At 37.1% G+C, this 21,842-nt stretch overlaps 1 protein-coding gene across 4 annotated transcripts in view; it reads left to right on the forward strand.

Moving 5' to 3' along the window:
* Positions 1-3,631: 3,631 nt before the first annotated feature.
* Positions 3,632-21,842, forward strand: part of TMEM67 (transmembrane protein 67) — a 56,276-nt gene continuing 38,065 nt past the window's right edge. For 3 of the 4 annotated variants that reach the window (XR_008661610.1, XM_055303506.1, XM_055303507.1), the window contains exons 1-6: positions 3,640-3,842; positions 5,637-5,725; positions 7,924-8,017; positions 14,906-15,005; positions 16,656-16,725; positions 16,832-16,903. Coding sequence is in view for 3 of the 4 variants with exons in the window: in XM_055303506.1 (XP_055159481.1) it covers positions 3,665-3,842; positions 5,637-5,725; positions 7,924-8,017; positions 14,906-15,005; positions 16,656-16,725; positions 16,832-16,903 (603 nt within the window). In the remaining variant the exon portion in view is untranslated. Of the gene's footprint in view, positions 3,843-5,636; positions 5,726-7,923; positions 8,018-14,905; positions 15,006-16,655; positions 16,726-16,831; positions 16,904-21,842 lie in introns of all 4 variants that reach the window. The other variant, XM_055303505.1, reaches the window with a different exon arrangement.

Raw genomic sequence — 21,842 nt, forward strand, 5'->3', positions numbered from 1 at the left:
AGAGCAGGAATAAGCAGAAAGTTTGCTCTAGGAATAGCCTGGAGAAAACTGGGAGAGTGTTCCATCATGGAAGCCAAGTTCAGTTTAGAACATATGGAATTTGATGCAGCAGTTCTAGTAGGAACTAGAGTAACACCTAGAATCTGAAGATTGGGTAAGAGTACAGGGCTTCCCACACAAAATAGCCCTGCCTGTAAGATCTTGACCTAATTCCCCTTTCTGACCATAATCTCTCCATTTCTGCATTTTGCATTTGTTCTTCACATTCTTTGTAATATTTTAATTCATTAATCCCCCTAATGGGCTGACTTACCTTTCCCTTTTCTTTATTCATGGCTAGGAATGCACAGCCAGGGATTCAAGAGCAGCAGTAAAGAATCAGGGTCAAGTCAAATTACCAGAGTTAGAACTGTGCTCTGCTTATGACCTTAGGAAGTTAAATATTGCTTTCTAACTCCTGGTTTTCTCATCTGTAAAGTAGAAGTGATAATAGCCCCAATTTTGTTAAATGAGATATTGCAGTACCTGACACACTGAAAACAAGCAATTAATATCAATTATTTACATTGTTATCCGTGGTCCCAGCCCCCACAAGCATATTAGATAATTCCTATAACTTTAATTTCTACCTTTAATTTTTTTCTGTATTCAGTAACAAGCTTTTTTTTAAGATTTTATTTATTTATTCATGAGAGACAGAGAGAGAGAGAGAGGCAGAGACACAGGCAGAGGGAGAAGTAGGCTCCTGGTGGGGAGCCCAACGGGGGACTCGATCCCAATACCCAGGGATCATGCCCTGAGCTAGAGGCAGATGCTCAGCCACTGAGCCACCTGGACCTCCCCAGTAAGAAGCTTTTATCTATGGATAATTCCTTCACATTAGCTGGGTGATACTCAGTAGGTCTTTAAGCCTGATAAATGCACTGTCTACTCATAGGGTTTATTAAAAAGATTAAAATAATGCATGTAAGAAGTTTAGCATTATACATGACACAGACAAAGTGTTTGCTTTGATTTTTTTTTAGGAGACGGGATATATCTCTGGTTCAGCTCATTTTCTTCCTCCTGTCTTAAATCGGAATGTTGATATCTGGCATAAGGCAAGCACACTACAACTAAGAGAGAAAGGCTGAGAAGACTACAGAGCAGACTATCTGACATCATTGAATGAAGAGCAGCGGCCACCTATCTCCAGACTCCTCGTGTTTGTTTTTGTTTAAGCCACTGTGAACTGGCTTTCATCACCTGATCCATTTACCTGGAGCACAAATATCCCTGATGATACAGTCCCAATTTATGCGTAACAGTTCCCGCTCACATTCTTTCTGCTATTCTTGTAAGCAGTTTATACAAATGAGCCTACAGTATCTATAGTTAGGGCAAACCTGTTTCTATTTGAATCCTTCCACTAGAACTAAGCTCTTTATTTAGCTTTATTGGAACAGTCTTCCCAGGTGCAAATCCCAAAGGTCTTAGACCACCATAGTTCCACTGTCTGTGGTATACAGTGACAGTATCACCTTGTCTGTGTGAGGTATACAGTGGCAGTATCACCTTCTTAACTAAAGACAATAGGTTTGTCCTACATGTAGAAAGTGTCAAATTTTTTCTCTGTCTATTCCACAAAAAAAGCCACTTCATAAATTGAAATGATAGGTTGTGGAGTTGACCAGATGGAGACAAATTCTCGTTCCACCTCTTCCTAAAATGTAACTGTCTTTATACTCAGTTCCTTTTTTTGTTGTTCTTAAAGGTTACAAAAAGAGACAATATTTCATCAAAGGATTATTATGAGAGTTAAGATTAATGCTGTCAAGAGCCTAGTAGTAGCACAGTGTAGGACACAAGGAAAGCCATCATGAATGGGAGGTCTTTTATTGCTTTACTCACATAGTATGCAATGAGTAAATATTATTGCACCAATCCCTCTCACAGACCATTTAACCCTATGCACTTCATTAAGGAAGACTAGAATTAAAAATCAGCATATGAAGCTTTTGCAGATTAATCTCAACTATTCTGACCATACCTTTTCTGAGTCCCCATTAACATTTGTATAGTCACATGCTTTTTAATTTTTTTTTTAAGATTGCATTTATTTATTCATGTGAGACACAGAGAGGCAGAGACACAGGCAGAGGAAGGACTCAATCCCAGGACCCCAGGATCACAATGTGAGCCAAAAGCAGATGCTCAACCACTGAGCGCCCCCCAGGTGTCTCTAGTCACATGCTTTTTTTTTTTTTTTTTAAATCTTATTCGGATGAGTGATTTTCACTACCAACCAGACACTCCAACAATGCATAATCACTCAAAAACTTTTTTTAGAATTCCTCTTTAAGGAAGTTTTCAGAACGTACTTCTCCTGTGTCCTGTATTATAGATATTAGTGACTGAATGTTGGTCTTTTGGAAAAGGCCACATGAGAAATACTAGGCCTGAAGGTAGTTAATGGTCATCTAACTTAACTTAGATGCATTTTCCACATGCATTAAGAATTGTGTGTATATTTTCTTTAATAGTGTCAGATCCTCATTTTTATTACAAAATAAAAAAGAGTTTTTTGAGAAAGCCCAAAGTTGTTGTTCCAAGCTGTGACTGATGAATAAGATGGCTAAAAATTATGCCGGATGATTGTACTGGGAGAGCGGGGGGATGTGAGAACAAAATAAAACAAACACAGTTCAACAAAAACGGAAGTGAGATTTAGATATAAGGAAAAATGCAATTTTCTATGATCTGTAAACTGCCCCTAAGCTAATTCTAAAATGTTTTGGTGAACATTTTACGGGCCTCCTTACTTTTGAAAGGCAACATTCATGTGTGCGTACGTTTGGTTAAAAATTAGGTTTCTTCTTTATTCACGAACGGGGTAAAGATGATCTCATTTTATATACAGGATTTCCTTTATCCAAAACGAGGAAACTGGAAACACAATGAAACGTCTGCCAGGAAAAGACCTTTTTGAAATGCTCAAGCCAATCTTCCAGCATTGCCCATTTCAAATCAACGGGGGTGTTTTTTGTTTTGCTTTTCTACCTTTTTAAAATTATTTATTTTTAAAATTTTTAAAATTTTAATTTTTTAAAAATGTTTAATTTAAAAAAAATTTTTTAAAGTTTTTTAAACTCAATTTTTATTTTTAAAATTTATTTATTTTTTATTTAACTTTATTTTTATTTTTATTTTTTTTTAACTGACACACTCAGGACACATGCACTGCTGCAATGTCTCCTTCAACGCGAAAATCGCCCGGTCTGAATAAATTCTGGTGTAAACGTCATTCAACAGCTCCACGAAAAAAGTACTTCCTCTCAATCTGCGTGATACCATTCGAGACTGTTTGCCGCGGGGTCCCGTGCACCGAACCCCGGAACCGGTGTCGGGTCCCGGGAACAGGTGGCGGCCCAGGGCTGGCAACACGCCTCCCATCGCGGGCCCGGCGCCCGCCGACCCCGCCCGCACCGCCTCTGGGTCCAGCCCGCTTCCCGCGGCGGCGCGGTTCCCCTGGCAACGGGGCAGCGGCCGCAGGCACTTCCGGAAGCCCGGCGGAGCTGTCCAATCAGCTCTGCAGACTCGCCGCGGGGGCCGATGGGGCGCCGGGGCGTGCGCAGACGCCGGCGTCCGCACCATGGCAACGGGCCGCGGAGGGGTCGGAGCGGCCATGGCGGCTCGCTGGGTCCAGAGCCTGTGCCTCCTGGTGGTCCTCCCTCGGGCACCACACGCCCAGACCTTCTCCTTTCCCTTCGTGCAGCCGGAGTCGTGCGGCCACAGCCAGCGCTTCGACATCTCCGCGCTGTCCTGTGTCCCATGCGGGGCCAACCAGCGGCGGGATGCCCGAGGTGAGCCGGCCCGGCGGGGCCCAGGCGGAGTCCTGACGCCCCGGCCTCGGGGAGAAACGTCTGAGGGAAAGGGAACCGCCAGCGCGGGAGGGAGGGGTGTCCTCGGAGCACCGCAGCTTGTGCGGGGGTGGGGAGGGGGCGGGTGAGCCCCGGCCTCGGGCGCGGATCCCCTGCTTCCCGGCGGACGGGTGTGTCGGCAGGCGCCCTGCAGAGGGAGAGGGACGGTTGGGGGCGGGGAGGGGGCAGGGTGGGGGAGGGGCGGGGGAGGGAGGAGCGCGGGAGGTTACGTGTCTGCAAACGGGGCTCCAAGTAAAACATATACAATAATAATAATAATAATAATTAATAATAATAATAAATTTTGTTAGCAATTTTTAAATTATTTTTTAAAGATTTTACTCATTTATTCATGAGAGACACAGAGAGGGAGGCAGAGACCCAGGCCGAGGGAGTAGCAGGCTCCACGCAGGGAGCCCGACGCGGGACTCGAACCCGGGACCCCTGAGCCTGAGGCAGATGTTCAACACCCAGGCGGCCCTTTGCTAGCGCTTTGATCTTGCATTTCAAATGCCACAAACCTAGAGCTAGAAGGACCCTAACCAGGATGAGGTCCAGTCTTCTCATTTTACAGGCGAGGAAATTGAAGCCCAGCCGGTGTTGTAATAACCATGTCTGTCGCCCACACCGCAGCTCGGGAGGACCGGAGTCTCTTTGCCCTCAGTGTAATTTCCCCTACATCGTGTGTCCTTAACGTAGATTTCCTTAGGACTCGTCCCTTTTGTTACTGAATATTACTGATCGCCCTTGAAGTCTCTTGAGAGTAAGCTTATTTCTTTTTCTTGAAACATGTGTCATTTGGTCCTAGTTCTCCCCCTAGAGAGGGGGAGAAACTGCACAGAACAAGACTTTTCCCATATTACTAAGGAACAGAATTGGCATAGAGTAGAATAGACCGTATTCTGAGGTCTAGGATGTCTTCAATCTCGATTTGGTCACCCACGATGTCAACCCCCTGCCATCTCCAAATCTTATATATCCTCTTGTAAGTCACAATGTCAGGCTCCCCAGGTGAGGAAATACGAACGAGAAAGCGTTGCACAGGGTCCTAAAGTGTAGGGTGTTGGCTTCATACTTAGGAACCCAGATATCGTATGCATCTGCTGCATAGATTCCGGTGGGTGCTGTTTCCACCTGATGTCTCCTTAGGGACTGTGGGCCTCACCCATCCAGCAGGTTGGACAGTGATCATCTTAGTCTACCGTCTATCCAGAGGAAAACAATAATTTATTTGAATCAAGATAACTTAGTTAATAAAGTTTTGTTTTGGCAAAGTAACTTGGAAATCATTGAATATATGTATGTGGTCAGATGAAATAGAACTATACAGTTTCCCATAACAGTTAACAAATAGTCTGATTATTAAAATTAAAGTCCAGTACTCCAGTAGTTCAGTGATGCTTGCACTTAAGTAGCAAGCACAATACCTACTGTGTGCCATACATAGTCTAAGACCTTTCCATGTAATAACTCATTTACTACTCATACCAACCCTACGAGGTAAGTACTGTTATCGTCCCCATTTTGGTGAAATGGAAACCTAGGCGCAGAGTTCAGTAACTTGCTCAAGGTCACACAGCTAAGTAGCAGAGTTACGATTAGAGTCCACATAGTACGTTTCCAGATGTGCTCCTAACAGCTGCCCTGGTTTCCAGGATCTTGAGAATATTGAAAATTTCCCCATCTTGGAGTTTTATTTTTATTTACCAAAGTCAAAATTCGCTCTTTTCTTTTTAGGAACTTCATGTGTGTGTCTGCCGGGATTTCAGATGATCTCTAATAATGGAGGACCTGATATTATTTGTAAAAAGTGCCCAGAAAACATGGTATCAAGTATTTATTTTGAAATAATTTTAATGTAAAACGTAGTAGATTGAATGTCTTTATTTTAAAATTTGTATTTGTTTATTTTAGAGAGTGGGGGAATGTGCAGAGGGAGAGAAAATCCTTGAGCAGACTCCCTGCTGAGCACTGGGCCCAGTCCCAGGACCCTGAGGTCTTGACCTGAGCTGAAATCAAGAGCCAGTGGCTTAACCGACTGAGCCACCCAGGCACCACTTGAATATCTTTATTTTTTAAACTATGTTTTAATGCTGTATTCTAATATGTTCTCAAATTGTAAAATTACTAAATTAACTTTGTTTTAACTAGAATAAATTTTAGGAGATCAGTGAAATTTTATACAAGCTTGGAAAAAACAAATGTATTGCCTGAGTTTTTAAAATCTGAAATATAAAAAACCACAAAGCTGTGAAAATGTGTGTCTTTATGTTCTTTATATTTTCTCATAGAGTAACTCTGTCTTTAAAAAAAAGATAAATGATACAAAGAGCAAGTTGGGATATGTGTATTTTTAGACTAGTACAGATTGAGTTATGTGTCTTGGAACTACTGTGTCAATAGTTTTATAACAATATATGTTCATAATGTTACCTAAGGTGTGATCCGTTCATGAGTTGCCAATTGTATCATTAAATAGGTTAAATAGTATCTGTTGCTGCTCTGTTAGTCATATAACTTTTTGAAAATTAGTAAATTAGTACTGTATATAATGATTCTTAATTAACAGAAATATATTTTCCAATCATTTTCAATAATTACAAGTCTTTGTGGGCCAGTTCTTTTATAGTAATGTTTCTTCTCATTATCTGGATAAAAAAATTTGAATCTAGGAATTTAATAATTACCATTAAATTAATTACTATCAATAGTATAATTTACCAATTATACTAATTTATGGCAATTTGATTCAACTTGTAAGTTTATCACTTTATTTTTTAAATTTATTTATGATAGTCACAGAGAGAGAGAGAGAGAGAGAGGCAGAGACACAGGCAGAAGTTTATCACTTTAATACTTATTTTATATTTTTAGAAATAGTGACCATCCCTGAATTTATCAATGATAAAAAGCTGCTAGTATGAAATGGCTGCAAAGCAAATTTATTTTTCAGTGAAATTACAAAATAATCCTAATTTTTAAATAGTTCTATATAATGTACCAAATACAGGACCATTTCTTGATATATGCAGTCTTTTCAACTAAAAATAAAAATAACTTGTGGTATTGTTTTGTTACTGCCATTTGTTCTTTATTCATTTTGGTTACTATATAATCCCAATTTTTTTTTTAAAGCTTTTATTTGGGCAGCCTGGGTGGCTCAGTGGTTGAGTGTCTACCTTCAGCTTGGGGTGTGATTCTGGAGACCCAGGATCGAGTCCCACGTTGGGCTCCCTACATGGAGCCTGCTTCTCCCTCTGCCTGTGTCTCTGCCTCTCTCTCTCTCTCTCTCTCTCTCTCTCTCTCTCTGTGTGTGTCTCTCATGAATAAATTTTTATTTATTTATTATAATAATTTTTATTTATTTTTATATTATTCATAAAATTTATTAATTTATTTATCCTGAGCCACTGAGGAGTCCCGATAATCCCAGTTTGAATGATGTCATATTTTATCAAAAACCTTTGTTAGTACAATTAATAGAAATATCTTTATAATTTAACCACTTTATTTACATAGTCATATACCATAAAATTCACCCATTTGAAATCATAGCTTAATTTTTAAAAGTTAATGGATGTATTTGGGTTATAAAAATTAGAATATGTTATAATAGGTAAAACTAAACTATTAATTGGCTAATCTGTTGATTAAATCCTGTTGAATTTTGTTGTTTTATCTTTTAAATTGGAAAGCTGAATGAAAGTATTACTTTGAAAGTAAGGACTCATTTGAACTGAAAATCATAAAGAAGCAGCAACTGTTGCCCAGAGTTAACAGTAGTTAGTACATAGTGATATTGTATAACTTCATTTTGGAATGTAAGCATAGTTTGGCTATCTAGGAAATTTTTTATGTGACTCCTATGTGCATTATTTATTTGAGTATTGACTATTTATTATATACTATTGTGGTGATGTTGTATGTGTGATATAATACTTTTTGAATTTACATCACCAATTAAGGAGAAAATTAAAAAAGGATAGATTTTATTCTAATTTCATTTCATTTCATTTCATTTCAGAGAGGTATTACTGAAGATGGCTGGAATTGCATTTCTTGCCCCGGTGGTTTAACTGCAGAAGGAAAATGTCACTGTCCCACTGGCCATGTTTTAGGTAAGAAGTAGATTCTTTATGAAAAAGTAGTAATGAATCTTCACTTAGGCTGTTTTTGAGAAGAACATTAATTGAAATTGCTTGGTGAAGAGTATTTTGTTGTTGTCCAAAATTTAATGATATTTAAGACAACAGCAGGCATTAGGTAGAGAATAAAAAGCCCTACTTGGTTAAAAAAAAGTCTTTATATGATTAGATGGATACTTCCTTAAAATGATTTGATAAAGTATATATGTTTCAACTCAAAAGCCTACATGATGCCAAATAGGGAGAAATGATAAGCATTTCTATTAATGTCAGGATCCAGATAAAGATGTAAACTGTGCACTTAGATAAGTGAAAGAAATAGGAGGTAGAGTAATTAAAAAAGAGGAAAAAATCATTTAAAAATTAATTTTTAATGACTTGATTATATGTTTAGAAACCCAAGGGAATTACTGAAAATTATTATAAACAATTAAGGTTTTTGATACAAAATTATTTTCCAAAAATTAGTAGCCTTCTTCTATCTAAACAACAATTCTTCAGAATATATGAAGAAAAGATCTCATCTAGAGTAGCAACAAAAAAAAAGTGCCTAACATAAACTTTAGAAGAAATGTATAAAATAAATCAATTGAAGACACCTTAGAATGCTCCTGTAGGATACAAAAGTTGGCTTTAATAAGTGAAATACAGGGCAGCCCGGGTGGCTCAGCCGTTTAGCGCCACCTTCAGCCCAGGGCGTCATCCTGGAGTCCTGGGATCTAGTCCCACGTTGGGCTCCTTATATGGAGCCTGCTTCTCCCTCTGCCTGTGTCTCTGCCTCTCTCTCTCTCAGTCATCTGTGTCTTTCATGAATAAGTAAATAAAATCTAAAAAAAAAAAAAAGTGAAATACATACCATATTCTAGGAGGAGAAAATGAAATTACTATAAAGATGTCTGCTCCCCAATGCCAAACTGTCCATTTAACGGAACTCTAATAAATTCTACTAGGATATTGTTTGTCTGTTTTAGAGACTACACAAATAATTCCACAATTTATCTGGAAAAAGTGTGAAAAGCCAAGACAATTATGAAAAAGGAGAGAGGAAACAATCCCATCAGATACGCACATTTTATAGACACTTAATAAAATGTATGGTTGGCATATGGATTACACATGTTGATGGATGGAACTTAAAGTAGAGAATCAAATAGATCCAATCTCAATTGGAATGTGATATGTGATAAATGTGGTATTTTATGTCAGTGGAGAAAAAAATGATTAGTAATGATACTGGGGAACCTTGGAAAATGCTAAGTTGGGTTTCTAACTTATTCCTTAAAGACAAATGAATTTCAGGTCAATCAATTATTTAATTATTAAATATGAATCTATAAAGGATCAGTAAAAAATAGGAAAAATTCTTTTTGTCTTAATGTGGAATAGGCCTACGTATGAGGAGAAACCTAGAATTTATACAAGGAAACATTGGTTAATTTTACTAAATACGAATTCTAATATCACATAAAGAAATTATAAACAATACTAGGAAAACACCTACAAACTAGAGAAAAATTTATAGTGCATACAATCAACAGAGGTCTAAGTTCTGCAATATACATAAAACTTCTTTTTAAAAAAATATTTAATTTATTTATTCATGAGAAACACAGAGAAAGACAGGCAGAGACAGAGGCATAAGGGAGCCCAATGTGGCACTCAATCCCAGGACCATGGGATCACGCTCTGAGCTGAAGGCAGATGCTCAACCACTGAGCCACCCAGGCATCCCTATATAAAACTGTTATGAATAAATAAGAGCAAGAGGAAAAGCTGAATTTAAGAAAATGGCCCAAAATTATGAATAAACTTCAGAAAGAAAAAATGCTAAATGTGAGAAACAAGCTGAACCTTAGAGTAAGAATAATATTAATTAAAATGTTATTTTTAACCTACCAGATTTTATTATCAACATTTTTGAACTTTGATAATGTTTGCACCCAACTTAAGGTTGCATAAAGGGAAATAGTTATTGTATATTGCTGGGGAATTATAAATTGGTGCAATCTCTGTGGAGAGCAGCTTTACAGTTATTTATCAAATGCAGATGATCACCCAAGTAGCCCTCATATAGGAATTTCCGTTCTAGAGTAGGGAAATACATGTCTGAAGAAGTATATGCATGGTTTCTTATTGCAACATTAGTCCCAAGACAAAATATTGTAAAGAATGTCAAAGTCCAGTAAGATATTAGTCAAACTGTCATACATCCATGCAATGGTGTAGGATGCAGAAAAATATAATTATTATACAGAAAAATAATGCAATTCTTTAAGTATTACTATAGAAACAAATACATTAAATAAAAAAACAAGCTATAGAAAAGTTCATATTTACCCACAAATATTTGAATACCTCCTATTTGTACTGTTTTCTTTTTCTGGTGAGCTACCATTTATGCTTTCTAAAAATAATAAATTCATAGGTGCTTACGCAGCCTTTTTTCTGGAAGAATTCACAAGGAGCTAAGAGCAGTATTGCCTCCAGTGTGGAGAACTGGCTATCTGGGGGAAAAGGGTGGGAAGGAGACTGAATTCTCACTTTAAATTTTTCTGTGCCTTTTATTTTCATATTCTACGTATATATTATTTATTCAAAAATTGATTTTTTAAAGAAAAATCCCTGCCATCAATTTATTTAAAATCTAGTTAGAAGGCAGGATATGCAAATGGAAAAGTAATTTGCAGAATAAGATAGCAACAAAATATTTTCACAGGAACACATATATTAAATCATGAAATGAGCATTCTAGACAATAAATGGAAGGAAGAACTCACTTCAGCCAGGGTTATTTGGGAAAGTTAGCATGGCAGTATAATAGTGGGGCCTTGAATGATTAATGGGATTTCAAAAGGAAGCAAGAAAGAGAACATTCTAGGCAGAAGGAAGAGTGAACAGGAGTATTATTATAAGTATAAACATCCAGGTGGAATATAAAAGGATTATGGGAATAACAGTGTAGTGAGTTTAAAGGTTCGTTGGTCGAGATTATGGGAGTCTTGAATGGTAGCATGTTCTATGGGCATAGGCCTTTTGTTGAGCTCCAACTGTGGCCTGGCCATTGTCCAGGAACATGGAGGGTAAGACAGTGAAAAAAAGACCGTGAACAGGAACGCAGTCCCTGCCCTCATGAAGTTGATGGTTAAGGAGTGGAGGCCGGAAGTAGGGAGAATGTGAAGAGGCTGCTGCAGTACTGTAGACAGGCAGCAACAAGGATCTGAACCAGAGTTGGAACACGTTATACCCACAGAAGTAGATGCCAGAAACATCGAAAGGATGATAATAGTCGAGATGAGTGAAGGAATATGGGGATGAGGAAAAAGGAAAGTCAAAAATATCTTTGGGATTTTTTTTTAATTTATTTATTTATGATAGTCACACACACAGAGAGAGAGAGGCAGAGACATAGGCAGAGGGAGAAGCAGGCTCCATGCACCGGGAGCCCGATATGGGATTCGATCCCGGGTCTCCAGGATCGCGCCCTGAGCCAAAGGCAGGTGCCAAACCGCTGCACCACCCAGGGATCCCTATTTTTGGGATTTTTAAGTGGAGATGAAGATGATGAAGTTTAAGATTCAAATGCTGTGACCAAGTTGGTATGGACCGAGTTCTGAAATGACTCGTGACAGTCAGAGGTTGCAGTTTTAATGAATTGCTAAGAACGGAGGCTAGATGCCAGGGGGGTCAGGCAAGGGCTCTGACACTGAGTGACCTCTTAAGGTTGGGTGACCGCTGTGAAAACAGTATTTCACTATTTTATTTTTTTAAAAAGATTTTATTTATTTATTTGAGAGACAGAGTGAGCAAGGGTGAGATCTACAGAGCACGAGCTGGAGGAGGGGGCAGAGGGAGAGGGAGAAGCAGACTCCCTGCTGAGCAGGGGAGCCTGCTATGGGGCTCCGTCTTGAAACTCCAGGATCATTGCCTGAACTGAAGGCAGATGCTTAACCCACTGAGCCACCCAGGCACCCCAGTGTTTCACTATTTTAGAGGCTACTATTACATACTCAAAATTCTCCATGGTGTGAGCTCCTTAGAGCCATCTTGAACTTTTGCTGTTAATTTGTTCCATGGATTTGCAAGAAGGGCTAGTAGGGGAGAGTGGACAGAAAGAAGGTACATCTTCTGGCATAAGCTCTTTCAACTCTTGCCATTTCTGGCATAAGAAGAAAATGCTCAGATAATCGGGTAAATAATTTTTTGAAAATAAATGCAGTAAGTATATATCATTAAAAATATCAAATCATGAGGCTACGAAATGAGAAATGAAAGTCTACACTTCTCATCTGTTTCATTTCCCAGAAGCTACCCTAAGGTAATTATTTATTCTCTATCCTTTCCAAGTTTTTAAAAATATTACAAATATTTTGGAGTGTTTATTTGCAGTGTACTTTGGAGAGTGCCCTAAGAGCACACATAGGTTTATTGCTTAAAAAGGCATGTATTTTTCAACTTTAAAATTTTACTTTTTAAAATTAATGTGTTTATATGGCTAGAAATTTATATAGTATAGAAAAATATAAAAACTAAGCCCTTTCCCTTCTGCCCTTATTTTCATTCCTAGTTCTCTATTGTAAGCACTATTAAGTTTCTTTTGCGTTCTTCCAAGAATGCTTTATGTATGTATGTCTTTATACATTCTTGAAAATATTTATATGTTGTCAAGCTCACTTATTCATAAATATTTGTTGACAAAAAATTAAAATAATTTTTAAAATAAATTTTTAAAACTTCACTAAACAGAAGGGCAGTTAAGCTAAGAGGCAGTAGCTAGTCCCAATTCAGTGCCAGCAGATTGTTGTCATCATGTAAGAACGTGAGTCCAATGAAATCAGATTTTCCTATTTTTTTAAATAGGAAAAAATTTTTAAAAGATGCCAAAAATAGGCAATTTTTGTGTGAAACCTTTCAATTTAAAATTTTTCCAATTAAAAAAATGTTTATTGAGTACTGCCTTTAATTGAGGAGTGGATCAAACTTAGGTTCTAGTGGCAAGAGGAAGACAATAATGAATCTCAAAAATGAACAGTATATGCCAGGTGATGCTAAGTGCTATGAAGACAAATGAAGCAGGACAAGGGAGAGAGAACAAGTGTTATTTTACATGGATGATCGTGGAAGACCTATTTTGAAAGGTAATACCTGAGGGAAGATTTGAAGGAAGTGAGGGACAGAGCTATAGAGATGACTAGGGTACTCATGCTAGGCAGAGGGAAGAGCAAGTACAGAGATCCTGAGGTGGGAGCGTATTGAGCATGTTCAAGGAGCAGCAGATAACACCGACATGGCTGAAGCAAAGAAGGAGGAAAACAAGCAGATGGGTCTGGAAAGTTGGGGTGATTGTGTGCAGACGACAGAAGGCCTTGTAGGCTATGATAGTGACCTTAGGAATTACCCCAAGTGAGATGCAAGGCCACTGGAAGGTTTTCAGGGGATTAAAATTATCACACATGGTTTCTGCCTAAAGCATAGAGCCAGGGCTCCAATTAGGAAGCTGTTGTTAAAGTCCAGGTGATAGATGATGGCCCTTGGCCTGGGGTAGAGTTGTGGAGGTAGAGAGAATAACTCAGTTTCTGGATATATTTTGAAGAAAAAGCTAACAAGATTTGCAGATTTATTTTTTAATTTTAATTTTATTGTTTTTAATTGCAGTGTAAAAAGAAACGATAGTCTTAAGGCCTGGGGCGTAAGTAAATGGTCCAGTGGAATTGCCATTTACTGAGACAGGGATGACTAGGAGAAACAAGTCATTCACCTTTACTTCAGTTAAAATCATTTTTAACATCTTGTAAAAACTTAAAACATTATGGATAAAACATTATTGATAACATTATGATTGGGACAAATGGTCTTTGACCAATTTTCCCAATGCTGGTTCTCTGTTAATTCCCTTAGCCTCAGAGTAATTGTTATCATTTTGATGTGCGTGCACATACATGTTTGCATGTGTGTTCTAGATATGTTCTAGAACCTTTTTTTTCTTGTTTTTAAAATATACACTATACCCACAGGAAATATAGCTGGTATTTTTATATAAATGTTTCATACCAAAAATATTGTTCTACAGCATACTTTCTCCAGTTACCAGTATGATCTGTTGGATTACCTCATTCTTCTTAATCTACTCCATAGTATTTCATAGGTTGAATATACCATCATTTTGGTATTGTAAATTTTTAGGTTGTTTTCTAACAAGGAACGCTTCAGTAAATATCCGTATACACATGTGCAAATGTTTCTGTAAGTTAGGTATCTAAAAATGAAATTATAGTGTTGAAAAGTATGAATTTAAAATTTTAATAGGAGCTTCCAAAAAACCGTCTAAATTGTAGAAATATGTCAACTGTCTATGAAATTACTTGTTTCTATATACTCGCTGTAATAGGAACATACAGGTAAGAAGTAAAAAAAAAAAAAACACCTTGAGGAAAATACTTATGATTTGGAAAATTAGTTGCTTTTTTTTTTAATTCTTCCCAATTTTATTTTTTTATTCTGCTTTATTTTATTTTTTTAGGATTTTATTTATTCATGAGAGAGAGAGGGTGGGAGACTCCATGCAGGGAACTGAATGTGGGACTCGATCCCAGGACTCCAGGATCACATCCTGGGCTGAAGGCAGGGGCTAAACTGCCAAGCCACCAAGGGATCCCAGAAAATTAGTTTTTGTATTTTTTTTATGTGGGAATGAGGAAGTCTTCACTTTTCAATACTTTTTTATGGTGATGTTTAACATGCCTCTTCTGCAAATCGGATATTTTGAAAATTATTAGGATAATAATTACAAGTGGGTTTCACAAAGTATATAGAAGATTAATGTTGACTTTGAGTTACATCTTAATTTTGTTTCTGATTGTTTAGTGGAAAGAGATGTTAATGGAACGTTGTTGTCTCAAGCAACTTGTAAGCTCTGTGATGAAAATGAAAACTCTTTCACAGTAGCAAATGCTTTAGGAAACAGGTAAGCAGTGTGCTGGGTGCTGACTTTAAATACCATCTTACTTTTGTATGGAATTTGTACCCTTTTATTTTAAGATTTTATTTATTTATTAGAGAGAGCGAGCAAGGGAGAGAGAACACAGGGTGAGGGGCAGAGGGAGAACCAGACTCCCCACTGAGCAGGGAGCCTGATACGGGGCTCGATCCTGGGACTCCAAGATTATGACGTGAGCCGAAGGAGGTGCTTAACTGACTGAGCCACCCAGGTGCCCCTCAAATCTGCGTTTTTAAATACTTCCTGTGATATCACTTCTCCTCACAATAACCTTAAGGATAGAAGTAGACATTAACATATAAAGAAACTGAAGCTCAGAGAATGAGACTGATTAGAGTGTATTGGCCCATTCTCTTATCAGTTGTTTGACCTTGGCAAGCTTAGTAAGTCAGTCTTGTCTTTAAAATGGAGATTCTCCACCCACTTCATAGGCTTTTATCACAGCTCAGAAATCAATATGTGAATTCTTAGCATAGTACTTTAGAGTAAAGGCTCCGTAAAAGGTAGCTGTTTTTGTTTGTTGTTATGTAATTTGTATGATCTAGAATATATATAGTATATAAATATTAACATCTATTCCAGCATACTTACTATGTGCTAAGAACTGTGCTTTGTAATAAAGTTCTATAAAAAAATAAATGATAATTATAGTAACCCAAAAGAAGCCTGATTTATAGCCCTATTCTCTATCACTACTTGTCTCCCCTTCTTGCATGCTTGCATGCACACCACATACACACTCACACACAGCCCTGCCTCTCTAACTCAAGCATAATATCCCTATTTCAACTTCTTCAAATTTTTTTTAAAGGGCTACATGATGACTTCCCTCTAAGCACAGTTTTCTCTTCAGTTCCCAAGTTTAAAATAGAAAATCCTTGAGTAGTTTCTGAGGATATTTAGTATTGGATCACTACTGGACTGATCCCCAGGCCTTCCCTTCCAGTTCTGCTTCACGCCTAGGACTATGTCCCTAGTCCTCACACTAGGACTATGGGACTAAGACTATGCCATGTCCCATCCCCTCCCACCTGCTCTATCTTAAGAGTAATGAATACTACAAACCCATCAGTGTCCCCACTACTCTGGCGGATGCTCTCCCTCCCTGTATATCATACATTAATGAAAGCTATATTTTCCTAAAATAAATAAGGAAAATGAATAGACTTTAAAAGTGTTTATTATAAGTTTAATGAAGGGATAGATACACATATCTTCTTTTTGCTTTGTGACAGTCAAAGGAGACTGACAGAGCCAAGGAAAGTAGATTTGATATAACTGCATATGAACAGATTGGATTTCATTTATATGAGTTTGTTGGGCTCTTAATTGAGTGGCTTACCATATCTGCTATTCAATATTACTTATTCTGTACACTTCATATAGTTTCAAAAGAATACTCCTATTATTGGTTAATTTTATTTATTTATACCTTGTAATACAAGGAGTGGTAGAAAACCAATCAATGTTAATATTTTTAGTGTGTTTACTTTATTGCAAGTAATTACTTAGCTAAATGAATCTCTTCTAATTCAGCATTTAGGAAGACAACTGTTTGATGGAATTAAGTCTAGCATAATTCATTAACATTTAAATTTTTTTTTGTTATGTTGACAGATGTGTCCGATGTGAACCAACATTCATCAATACCAGCAGGTCCTGTGCATGTTCAGCACCGAACATTTTAGTAAGGCTCATCAAATTAATGAAGTATATATTTTAAAATTAAGTTGCTTATACCTTTCCATAAACTGTCTTTTTTTTTTTTTTTTTTTTTTTTTAAATTTATGAAGACAGGGGGATTATGTTTCAGCACAGGGAGTTTTCCTTCACGTGTAATTTCATCTGCCCGTTATGGAGATCTTGTGAGTATGTTTCAGTTTTTTTGTTGCATTTTTCTTGCATTACTGCCTTTGGTCATCAATCTGGGACTAAAATGAGAAACAGTTCTGTGTAAGTCATTTTAAAACAGAAATTATCAATCTAAGAAATATTAACCACTTAGCATTATTATTTATAAGTACAGTTATTCTCTACCTTGGCTCATCCTTTTTCAGTGAACCACCAAATGCTTAAGCTGGAAAGTTCTTTTACAGATCCTAAAAAGAAGGCGGCATTATGTGTTAAGAGCACCAGAGAGTCTAGTCTTGAACCCTGGATTTGCCAGTTACTAGTTTTATATCCTTGGACTTACTTAATATATCTAAACTTTAGTTTTATTGTCTGTACATTGGACGTAGTAATAATACTTAACCTCACAGTGCCTGCACATGGTAATCACTGGAGAAATGAGGGTTATTCATATCTGGCCAGATTCCTTCTTTTGTAGATGACAGCACGGAGGCCTAAGGTTAGAGCCTCTGCAACACATGCTGGTCTGACAGTGTCTTCTATGTCAAATGGGAAGAAAGAGGTTTAATTGGAACTGAAGAGTTCACAAATCCAAGAGAATAGGAGTTAGATGACTTGGAATTAGTTAATGAGCATTGAAAATACTCAGTAGGCCAGTAGAGCTTGGGGTGGACTGGCTGGGATCTGATTGCTCAAATTGTCCTTAGATCAGTGAGAATGATTAGGAGGGGTTGGAGGATAGCCATGATGAACATAGAATCTAGGCTCTTGATGAATAAAGCAAGAATTCTTCTCCAGTATTGTCTTGTGGGTGTGATAGTAGGCAAGTACCAAATATTTGCAAAACAACAAAATAAATACTAAGAGGTATAAATAGGGAGCTCTGAGATCACCCAAAAATTGGTTTCTTAGCAATAAGATGCATATCATTTGGAGTGTTCCTCCCCAGGTTATAGTGACCTTCTGTATACCATTATCAAACTTGCAGGCCTTTATTTTCATTTTTTCTCGTGTGTTTTCCTTTTTAAAAAAAATTTGCCAAAAGGACCAGCAATCTCTTCTCCCTCTTTGGTGTCAGATCAGTCATTTAGAGCTCCCACCTCTTTCAGTCTCATCTGGAATAAGTCCTTAGTCTTTTCCTGCCTTTAATGAACTCCACAGCTTTGAAGGTTACAGGTCTTACTTACAGTCTATCGGATGACTCTTGACCTGGGTCCATCCAGTTTTTCCTCATAATCAGGACATGCTTGGCAGGAAACCACAAAAACGATGTCCTGCTTTTCTCAGTGCATTGTACCAGAACAGAAGGCATGCAACATCCGTACGTCCTAACACTGGTGATGTTAACATGGATCACCTGCTGTAAAGTCACCGTGTCTGCTATAAGGGTACCATTTTTCCCTTTGTAATTGGTTAGTATTTAGTGAGGACAATTTGCAAGATTATGCTTCATCCTCACCAAACATTAACAATAAGTTCAGTAACAGTAAGCTTTACTCTCCATCAGTTATGCTTGCCTTTATCAACCACTACTATGATGGTTGCCAAATGTTTCCATCATTCCTTCTACATTTATTAATTAACCTTCTACTGTAAGGAAGAATTTTCCCTTCTTCCCATATATATATTTATTTGTTTATGTCAGTATAGATTAGTGGGTTCCTATTTTATTCAATTGGTTATAATCCAATATATGCATTATTTGTTTTGGTTCTCAAATTGTCCTAGATTTAACCATTGAAGCCCCTTCACGTTAGCTCCTTTTCTTTCTTTTTTTTTCAAGTTAGCTCCTATATCTTTTTTATATGTCTCCATCATTCTTTGAGGATTTCTTACCTTTCTGACACAGCAAGATGTCCAGGCTTATCTTATACTTTTCCTACCCCAGTCCTGGAATCAGACATTTTTAAGTTTTATTTTATTTTATTTATTTTATTTTTTTAAATTTTACTTATTTAATTTTATTTGAAAGAGAGAGTGAGTGTGAGAGACAGCACAAACAGTAAGGAGGAGTAGAGGGAAGAAGCAGGATTGAGGGAGAAGCAGACTCCCCACTCAGGTTATGATCTGAAGGTAGACACTCAACCAGCTGAGCCATTCTGGCACCCCATCAACTATTTTTCTAAGATTTTCTGGAGTACAGTATTTAGAAACCAAGGTTACCATACTTAGAATGCCCTCTTAGGAGACAGAGCCAAAAAATATATACACACACAGTTAAATACATAAACACATCTATAACTATTTCTATATTTTGTATATATATTGAAGTAAATGAGTTCATACTGATACTTTCAACTCCAAAGCAATACCTCAGCATTCCTTCTAACATTTCCTTTTGACAGATTTTAAGTGCCTTCTCCAGTAGTGAGAAATCTTGGTCTCATCATCATTTAACTAGTTTACCTAGTATAACAATCTTTCAACCAAGCTACTCTTTTCCACACCACCTGCACATCCTCCCTTCTTCACACCCCTGTGCAGTAGATCCATTGTAGACTTCTCTGTTAAGAAAAGGTGGGCAGGGAAAGGCAATTCCATTCTTAAAGTTCATCTGATTCAGTGAATGCATTTCATTTAAACATATGAATCTTGAATACTAACTGATGCTTTCCTAAGGACAAATTTAGAAACCTTGATTTTAAGTCGACTATTTTATAATTAGTGTTGAGACAGGTTCTGTGTAGTTATATGAGACATGTAAACAAATGTAGTCAAAATTCTGTGACTGTCCTGGCCCAGTCCTCAGCCTGGCACCCTTGGCAGTTCACCTGTAGGTTGGTCAGGGCCTAAGGGACCAGTTCAAAATAAATCCACAAGAGACTAGATGGATTGATAAACCAGAATGCATACTTACTAGTTTATGTTGTTACTGTAATTGGCAGCTAGACTAAAGTACTTGTATTAACTTGATAATTTACACTCTTCCTAACTGGAAAAGTATACTTAGCACATGAAAGATCAGATGTTTTTTGGATAATACAAAATTGAAACATAATTAGTTTTGTATAATTTTATGAGAGGCATTTAATCCCACTGTAGGAATGTACCTGCCAATCAGTAATAAAGAATTTCGATATACTTGAGTCAGTGTCTTCCCATTGTCTTTCGCTGAAGATAGTAATAGTAATTAGTGATCTAGCATCTTGGTTGTATGTCTTTCTCACTTTTATTTTGAAAATTTCAAAATCACAGTAGAGTTCAAAATACAAAACCATGACTATATATATATTTCACCAAGATTAACCAGTTATTAATGTGATGCTGCATTTGCTTTATCTTTCCATGTATATATAAAATGCATAATACACACACACACTTTTTTTTCTGAGCAACTTGAACATAAGTTATGGATGTATGACACTTCACTCCTAGGTATTTTATTATGTAGCTTCTAAGAACAAGGGGGCTTTTGTTGGCATCACAGCAAAGAAATTTAAAATTAATGTAATAGAATTACCTGATACATCATTCATATTCAAATTTCCCCTCTTGTTCCAAGAATGTCCTTTATACCCTCTTCCCTTTTTGCAGGCGCATAGTGGGGAGGTGAGAATCCAAGGATCCATTTAAGGATCCCACACTGCAATTAATCTTTTAATTTTCTTTAATCTAGACCCTATTCTATTTTGCTTTTATGGGTTTTTGTCATTGTTTTTGCTGTTGTTTTATGCCATTGCATACAGAGTCAAGGCCAGCTGTCTTGTAGAGTATCCCGCATGTAGACATTTCTGATTGTTTTCTCATGATTAAGACTCAATGAAACATCTTTTTTGCAAGAATATGATATAGGTGTTGTATACTGCCATTGCATCATAACAAAGAGCACAACACGTTAAGTGCTCCATTTCCTGGTGCAGCTTAATTCAGTGGCCAGGTCACCATGGTATCTTCCACTTCTCGTCATTGTAAAGGTACTGTGATTAATAAGTTAGTCTGAAATTTTAATTTGGCACTGTGTAAATACCCATTTTAGTGGCCATTGATAAGCCAGCCCGTGCCTGAGTCAAGTTTTAAATTGGTCATTTCACAATAATTTCACAGTTCTCTTATTCCCTCTACACTTATTAGTTAGCAATCTTCTGTAAAGAGTGCTTTCCTTTCTCTCTGTGTTTTTTTTTTTGTTTTTACTTTATTGTGAACTCATGAAATCTTTGTTTATTCAATGTGTTATAATTGTTTACTATTATTTTTTTTTTCAAAGCTCAAATTGTCCTGAATTTTGAGAGCTCTCCTGTGTTATTTGGACATGTCTCCATCAGTCTTTTTGTACTTTGTTGGTTTCTCTATACCATGTTCCAGGCTCAACCAATATAATTTTTAATAGTTACCGAACACTCTCATTAATGTACTGAAATTTATATAATTGTAGTACCTTTGAATATTTAGGTTTTCTGTTATTAATAATAGTGCTATCAACCATTTTATGCACATAGATATGTTTTTCCTTTTGGAGAGATTAATTCCTTAAGCTAAGTTTCCTAAGTGTTTCTAAACTCCTGGGTTAAAATGTGTAGATACTACTTTATGAAAGGATCATACATCTTTAACATTGCCACTAGAATAGTCCATGGGTTTATTTTATACAAATTTCCAAGCACCATGGTAACTGCTTTCCATTTTTACTAATTTTTTAATGTGATCTGCGGTCTTATACATACATGTGAGTTTTTTCATAAAAAGGGAGAATTTTTGCTTCTTGAGAGATGAAAAATAATAACTTATAATTTTATTTTTGATAGCTTTGGTACCATGTTCCATATAATTTGGTGTTATCTCCTCTGTACATGCATGTTCAGAAGATATACTCTGAATGGTGTTTCTCAGTGTGTCATTTTTTAGCAAGATGTTCAGATAAGCTCTAAGCCAGTGGTTCTTAGCCAGAGATTTGTATCTGCAGCTTTCAGAGCACATGCATGCCTTGGTCTCGTCTTGGAGATTGATTTGGAATAC

Source organism: Nyctereutes procyonoides, unplaced genomic scaffold (genome assembly GCF_905146905.1).
Source record: "Nyctereutes procyonoides isolate TBG_1078 unplaced genomic scaffold, NYPRO_anot_genome, whole genome shotgun sequence".
Lineage (NCBI taxonomy): Eukaryota > Metazoa > Chordata > Mammalia > Carnivora > Canidae > Nyctereutes > Nyctereutes procyonoides.